General features: G+C 48.1%; 1 protein-coding gene across 1 annotated transcript in view; it reads left to right on the forward strand.

Moving 5' to 3' along the window:
* Positions 1–2,590: 2,590 nt before the first annotated feature.
* The window catches only part of Mgst2 (microsomal glutathione S-transferase 2), a 21,695-nt gene continuing 16,234 nt past the window's right edge, over positions 2,591–8,051 (forward strand). The window contains exons 1-2 of the mRNA XM_004854992.3: positions 2,591–2,772; positions 7,373–7,472. Coding sequence (XP_004855049.1) covers positions 2,715–2,772; positions 7,373–7,472 — 158 coding nt within the window. The 5' untranslated portion in view covers positions 2,591–2,714. The remainder of the gene's footprint in view (positions 2,773–7,372; positions 7,473–8,051) is intronic.

Genomic DNA, 8,051 nt, shown 5'->3' on the forward strand with positions numbered 1-8,051 from the left:
ATCAGGAGGGATGGATGATGTAAGGTTTCCCACCGAGTACAGAGAGAGGTGAGAGAGCAGCTGCAAGGGTCTTTTCAGTGAACACCTCCAACCGGGACTCCAGGCCATAAAATGTGAGCGAATGGCCAAGGTGGATGTCTCTGCTGTTGCCCAGACACCAAAAGGAAGCAGTCTCCTAGGGAGTGCTCTTCGTTACCAGCTCTGGAGTTTAACGGCACAAAAAGCAGGGTGAGCCTCTCTCTGTCTCTGTGATTGCAAGATGAAAAGTAGACAAGGAGAAGGAGAGAGAGAGAGTTTGGGAGGCTTGCCCAAGCTGAAGTGCCTGATGAGATCTTGTGTGCCCGGAGCTGTAAGAACTGAGGTCCGAGGAGTAGATGTCACCGGGTGGTCTCAGTGGACCAGGAGGTTAGGATAGGGCTTGAAGCCCCTGAAGAGGGGTACCCTATCCTGAGTTTTGGCACCAGATGTGACAAACAGGACAAGAATGAGACCGTGTAAGCAGGCTTGTGAGAAGGCAACTTGGCTCAAGGTTTATTCTACCTGGGGGCAGGCAGCTCTGACCGAGAGCAACAAAGCAATCGGCCCCCGAACAAAGAAAGACAGGGAGTTTTATAGGATTTGAAAAGAGGGGCAGTCTCGTAGAGGGGTCAGGGAAAACATCTGTGGTCAGAGTTCTCAGAAGGGCTGATGCAGATGTAGAGAGGTTATCAGACACTCTGGCTCCAAGAGGGTCTTGTGCTGTTTTAGCTCTTCTTTAGGACATCCCATTCTATTTGTCCAGGGACAGCTCCTTGTCGTTTGTTGAGGGCAGCATGTTTGCTAGGATCAGCTGTTTGCTAAAACATAATGTTTACTGGGAAAGTCATGCCCAGCTTGAGCCTGACATTCACTGGCTTTAAGAACCAAGGTGCAGAGGGACCCTGAAGAGAACAGGGGACTCCATGTGCAGATCTGGGCCACAGGCATCTGTGAATCCAGTTCCTTGGCCCCTGCTCCCTGTATGTGATATAGTCCTTGAATTCACTTTTGAACTGCTTATTTCATCTTCCTAGCTCCCTCATGAATGAGTTAAGTATGATCTTTGGTGTGTTCTCATTTTGTATGATATGAAAGACTGACTTGTACTTTTTTTTTTTATGGTACCGGGGATCGAACTTGGGTCCTTGCACTTGTGCAGCAGGTGGAGAAACCAGTGAGCTAGATCCCCAGCCCTGACTTACACTTTTTGAAAATATCTTTTACCATTAGGTACACATAGTAAACACTTTTCTACATACTTTATGCATTCATTTTATAAACTCAGACAGGACAGATTTTTACATGCTGGGTCCTGTTTTAAGTACTTTATAAATGTTACCAAATTCACCTTTTATAAGAAGATTTTTCACTTAAACTTTTCAGCCCTATCTTGTGAAAGCAGAGAAGCTTAGAGTCTTGCTTGAGTTTGTGTCACCATTAAACGTCAGGTGTGAGGCTGAGGCAGGCAATCTTTCCAGCCTCAGGGCGCTCCCTGGTGTAGACTGATATCTGTGCTCCTCTCGGTCATGAGTTGAGGCCCCATGTGATGCTGTGTTTAAGAGCTGGGCATGAGAGTGACTGGGGTTAGGTGAGGCAATGAGGGTGCAGTCCCAACGATGGCATTAGCTTCCTTCTAAGAATGTCTCCACCACTTGAGGACACTGCTAGGTGCCCCCTCTGCAAACCAGGGTGAAGGCCCTTGGCGGGGGCTACTGGCTGACATCGTGTCCCAGGACTGATGATTGAAGCCAGGATCTTTGCACTGAACTATGTACCCCAGCTCCTTATTTTTTACTTCGAGTCAGGGTCTTACTAAGTTGCTGAGTTGCTCACGTTGGGCTTGAACTTGTGATCCTCCTGCCTTAGCGTCCCAGAGTGCTAGCATTATTGGCACAGTTACCATGTCCAACTGGGAACTGCATCTCTAAAGAACAAAAACATTGTGGTGGAGAGATGAGGGGTTGTGACTACTGGCATCTGCAGAAGGAGCCCCAGCTGTGAGGGCTGTGGCCCCAAGGTGGGCTGAGGTCTGGCTGTGTGTGTGCTGGTTCCCCACTGGAGGTCTAACTAGGAACAAGGTCTCTTCTGTCCTGGAGTCCCTTCTTCGTCCTAAGAACATGTAGCCTAGGTTTTTTTTTAATGTACAGTTACTATATTGGGGGGAGGGAGATGGAAGTGTGGGGGTAGCATGGGGCAAGGCAGAGGATAAAGTTGGAATCTGCTAGACCTGGGTTCAAATCCTGACTCTGCCATTTAGTGGGTGAATAAAGTTAGAATAGGTTTTAATTAGCATTGAAAAATCTCCTTCCCAGTTCTCCACGGGAAATGGGAAAGGTCTTAGCAAATCATGAAGTGGGAGTTGGGGACATAGGGATACAGGGGTCTGCAGCCTTGAAGGGTGGGCAGGGAAGACAGCCTAACCAAGGCCTGATCCTGCCTGCACTGCAGTGGCCATGAGAGGCAGCGTGTGCCAGGTCAGGAGCCAGTCGGACCCAGATGGGGTGTGTGACTGGCAGCCACAGACTTGCCAGCTTTCTTGGTTTCTGTTTGGGTACAAAGGTTACTTGGCAGCTTGAATTGGCCCTTATTTGTTCCCGTATAAGGAAGGGAGGTCAAGCTCACAAAGCCCTAAGCGCTTCCGATCTTCTACTCACTTCCTACAGAGAGTTCTGTGAGCCAGGATCTCTGTGGGAGCCATGGCCGGGAATGTGATTCTGCTGGCTGCCATCTCTGTCCTCTCTGCTTGTCAGCAAAGTAAGAGCCATGGGCACGTGTGTGTGTGTGTGTGTGTGTGTGTGAGAGAGAGAGAGAGAGAGAGAGAGAGAGAGAGAGAGAGAGAGAGAGCAGGCCCAGGAGAGAGATCTGTTCTTTGTTTGAGTTTCTCATTGCCTCGGCCAGGGTCCCGGCCAGGGTCACCTGATGGCTTTCTCCCCTGGGACAGGCAGAGGTTAGGCTCATTCCAGAGATTAGTTCTCTCAGCAGGGACATCTGTCGTGGGCCCTCAGAGTGCAGTGACTTGGTGTCATCCACCGTGATGACCCACAGCCGATTTGTATGAGCAGTGTCCCGGGGGGAAGTTGCTTGCTCTGGGGGAAAGAGGCATAGACATTAAACACCAGTGTTCCAAGTAATGCTGTTCCCGCTTCTAAGCCCAAGCTAGGATTCTTGGAACCTGATCTTTTAATTAATGTGTTTTCTTAAATAAACTGCCTATGGCAGGTCTGATCAAGTTAAAACAACTCTCTAGCAGAAACAGGAGCTTTAGACCAAGTAATTAATTCTAAATATTAAAACTGCCTTCCCACTAGGATTGCTCAGTATCTCAACTGCCTAGTTAAACAGAGGGCTTTTTCTCCACATTTGCTCAATTCAGGGCATTTCACCTACTGAGCTGGGAGGGAAGGGGCGGAGCAGGGCTCCTTGTCCAGGATTCGCACTTTTTTTTTTTCCCCCGCACTTTTGTTTTTTGCCAAGTGTGCCTGAGCCAGGAAGCAGGCGCAGCTGTGGACTGCTCAGGTCACAAACCGCCAGGAGTGTGGCGGTCAGAGTTCAGGCCTCCACACACACAGTGCCTTGTCTTGCTCGTCTGTTTTGTGAACATGTGAAAACCTCAGGCACATGTCTTGTGGTTTCACTCATTATCGTCTATGTAGTACAGTGTGTGTTTGTTACCAAGTAAAGAAGAACTTGGGGCTAAAGCAATGCATCCCAACCATTTGTGCTCTGGATGCACTGGGAGTTGCCTGGGCCAACAGAGGCTCCAGCCCCTCCCAGGGGCTCCTGCTCGCTGGGTGGTGCAGGGGAAAGGTGTGCATGGGGCCAGGGGCTTGATGGTGAGGAGGATGCGGGAATGGGAGAGAGGAGAGGAGACTGAGTGGAGAGGACTCATGGTAGACAGGGAATATTGAACAATGGGGAGGTTGCGATTGTTATGGCACTGAGAATCAGAATTTGGCACTTTTTCTGGAGTCAAGATGCCATGTGTCATGGTAGAGATGGCTCAGGTTTTGAAGACTTCCATCTGCTTTGAGCGCCAGGCATTTGTCCATAGGACGTGGGGTAAGCAGTGCCCACCAGGGAGAGGCGGTGCGCTGCCTCAGGAAGGAACCCAGCTGTGGCCTGGTGGGCAGGCTGGCGTGCATCGCTGGGGGAATGAGCATCACCAGCAGCCAGGTGACTCTCTGAAGAAAGCTGAGGAAGAGGAAGGACAGGAAAAGCAAAAGACCATGATTCTTAAGTGGTTAGAAGGGAAATGAAATTGAAATTTTCCAGAAAAAAAGGTGTAATAGCTTTGCGACCCTCAGTGCCGGAAGCTGAGTGGACTCTTCCCCACTCCAGGGCCGGGGCGGGGGGGGGGGGGCTGCGGTCCTTCCTGCTGGGGCGTGCTGGGGAGACTGGTGCAGTCCACTCCTTCCTCGCACTTGCTGCTGTGGCAGACAGATGCTCACCAGGTGCAATTCCCAGCCTGGAGAGAGACAGCACTTTCAGAGCTTTCACCTCACAGCTTGGTTCTGAAGGCCTAGGCAGCTCCTGCTCCACTGCTAATGGATCTATCTAGGCACATGCGGCTATTTCTGTCCTGTAGAGGAAAGGAGAGGCCTGGCCAGTGTCTTCTCCCAGGTGACGAAGCAGGTTGGAAGAAACAGGGACAGCAGGTTGCAGGGGCCAAGGTCCTAGGTCCTCTAGTGGTTCCCGATCTTGGTTCCAGCTGGGCCCCGGACATTGGCCTTGGCCCTGAAGGGATGTACTTTGGTGGGAAGCAGCCTAGCCCATCCCACATTGCCCTGTCTGCCAGAGACTCCTGCAGTAAGTCTCTAGTCCCCACCTGCCTAGTGTGCAACGCAGGCCTAAGAAAAAATTACACTAAGAGACAGAACTAAGAGAGAGAAAGCAGGGTGCCAACAAAGAAGCTGGCCAGTCCCAGGCGCTGGCCAGTCCCAGGCACTGACTTCTATTAGCAATTAGTTGGGGTAAAGGCAACCTACAGTTTCTATGGAAATTAATGTAAACAAGGCTCAGAAAGGACAAGACAAAGCATTCTCGAATTAGGAACAGAATAGACAAAATATATGGTTGTAATTAGAACACTGTCCTTCTAGTCTGAAGGTTTTAGTTGTGGGAACAGAATTTGCATGCGAGTTACTCTGACTTTGGCACATAGGCCGAACTCACTTCTCAGAACAAGCCAGTTGTGGGATTAACTCTTTACAGCCCTCTTTGGGCATAATCAATATTATGTCCTCTGCTCCTGTCCTCCTGGTGCTCTCTCGTGGAGCGGTTAGAAGGAGAGGACCCTATCCGAGGCAGTGATACACTTTGGTGTTCAGCCAGAGCACTGCACCTAAATAGCAGCGTCTTTGTAGCAGAAGGGGATTACAGGGAAGGGAAGGAGGGTGCTGCTGGAGCTCTTATCAGACCAGGGCAGTGCTGACTCACCGGCGAGGGCAGAGAGCTTTGTATCACAGGAGGAAGCATGTTGCCCCTGGGACTCCAACACGAGGTGATACTGGAGCTGCAGACTGGTGGGAATTTTTCTTCTTTTCATGGAGTGCTCTGGGCAGAACCTAAGGCCTCGAGCATGCTAGGCAAGTGCTGTATCACTGGGCTACATCCACAGCCCTTGGTGGATTTTAAGAGGAAATTCTTTTTTTTTGAGATGAGGTTTCCTTAAGTTGCCCAGGCTGGGCTTGAACTTGCAATCCTCCTGCCTTAGCCTCTCAGAGTGCTGGGAGGAAACTGTTTTCAAAACATTAGCAAGTAGCAAATGGATACTGAGAGGCTAAAATGAGACGGAAAATAATGTTGGAGTGAATTGGTAAGAATCAGAAGCTGGGAGAAATAATCTGAAGGGAAATGATAGACTCCAAGAGTTAATTGTGGCATGACAACGGGGTAAAGACAGGAAGTGAGGATGGTGGAAGATTCGGAAACCACCAAAGGAGGAAGTGTGGATTGGAGAGTGAAGGAAGTCCTTGGACTTATGAGGTGTAGATGACCCCCCAGGCATTGGAGGTTGATAATCTAACATAACTTCCATGTAACAACCAGAGGAGAAGAAAGCCATACCATGCAATAACGGGGAAACTGAGTCGGGTGGGGAGCCATTGTCTCCAAAGGTTTTCCTGGTTCCCTCTCTCCTGGCGCCTCCTTCTCATCTCCAGGTAACCACTGATCTGCTTTATTCAGCTGCATTTTTTTTTTTTTTTTTGTACCAGGGATTGAACTTGGGTCCTTGCGCTTACAGGGCAGGTGGTGGATATGAAGAATTATAATTCAGTTCAACAATAGTACAAATGGTAAGGGAGGATTAATTCAGTTAAATTTTTTACCTTATGACTTTTTTAGGGTACCAGGGATCAAACTCGGGTCCTTGCGCTTGTGAGGAAGGCTGCAGAACCACTGAGCTAAATCCCTGGTCCTTGGCTGTATTTTTGAGATTTTATGTAAACGACATTACACAGTAGTACTCTTTTTATCCTTGCTTTCATTTTCATGATCATTTTGAGTTTCATTCGTATTGTTTTGCATATCAATAGTTCATTCCTTTTTAGTTTCAAGAACTATCTCATTGCATGAATAGGTCACAATTTTATCCACTCACTTACTGATGGATAGTAATATCAGTCAGGGTTTACCAGGAAAATAAAAACAGTAGGATATGTACGCACACACACACACACACACACACACACACAACACACACACACGAATTGGCTCATGTGATTGGCTGGAGGATGGCAGTCTGAAATCTGCAGGACAGGTTGGTAGGCTGGAAATTGTGGCCAAAATTGATGTTGCAGTCCTAAGTTGAAGGCATTGGAAGCAGAATTCTTTCCTTTTTGGGACTTTAGTCTTGACTCTTTAAACCTTCAACTGATTGGACAAGGCCCACCTACATTATGGAGAGTGATCTACTTTATTTGTTTAAAAATTAATCACATCTAAAAAAAATACCTTTTCAGCAACAGTTAGACGGGTGTTTGACTAGAGAGCACCGTAGCCCTGGCAAGTTGACACATAAAATTAACCATTATAAAGTTGTTTCTCGTTTTGGGCTATTATAAATAAAGCTACTTGCTGTGAACACTTGTGTTATAGGCCTTTCTACAGGCATGTGATTTCATTGGGTAAATACTTACAGGCAGTGACAGAGTTAAATAAATCCCTTCCAAACTGTTTTTCAGAGTGGTTGTACCATTTTACATTCCCACTGGCCACACATGAGAGTTCTAGTTGCTCTCATATCCTCATGGGACTATGTGTCTTCTACTTGGTAGGGCTCGGTTTGAGTTTGCATTTCACTGGTGACTGATGATGCCCCTCGCCTTGACCACACTGTTCTCTTTCCTTGCAGGTTATTTTGCTTTTCAGGTTGGAAGGGCAAGATTCAAATGCAAGGTGATCCCCCCGGCAGTCACTGGGTCCCTGGAGTTTGAAAGAGTGTTTCGTGCACAGTAAGTAGTGTGTCTCCCACCCTCAGGATCCATGCCTGCCACAGACACACAATTTCTAATTGGGGGAAGAGTTCTATGAAGACCCGAAGGTGCTTGGTGATATCCAGCCATAACTATCACCCTTCCCAGCCAAGACCTGCTCATGGCCCTAGTAGCTAGAAGCATCCAGTGTGTGGAGTCTCTACCCAGCTTTGTCATGGATACAGCAGGGTGTATTTACCTCAAAGGCTGAGATCTTAGCAAAAACTTCTGCATCTCTCAAGCAGGGCAACTTGGGCCCAGACCCCTCCAGCATCATAAGAGTGCAGTCGATTTAAGTGGATTTAATGATTCTATAAATTTTTTTATCTTTTCTGTCTTTATTTCTCCCTGTCTACTTCAAGGCAAAAGTGATCAATATGCCCTCTCCCCATTTCTCCACAAATCATTTGCCAAAATTGGAAACGTGGAAGAATGAGAAATCTCTCCAGGTCTCAAGGTCCGCAGTGTTTTCGATCATCTTGTGCTCCTTGCTTTTTAGATCCACAGAGAATGTTCTGCCATAAACACCGTGGATTTGCCTGCTGCAAGGTGTTAGGG

Source organism: Heterocephalus glaber, unplaced genomic scaffold (assembly GCF_053883595.1).
Source record: "Heterocephalus glaber isolate CG9 unplaced genomic scaffold, H.glaber_assembly_v1.0 deba00001586, whole genome shotgun sequence".
NCBI classification, from domain to species: Eukaryota; Metazoa; Chordata; class Mammalia; order Rodentia; family Bathyergidae; genus Heterocephalus; species Heterocephalus glaber.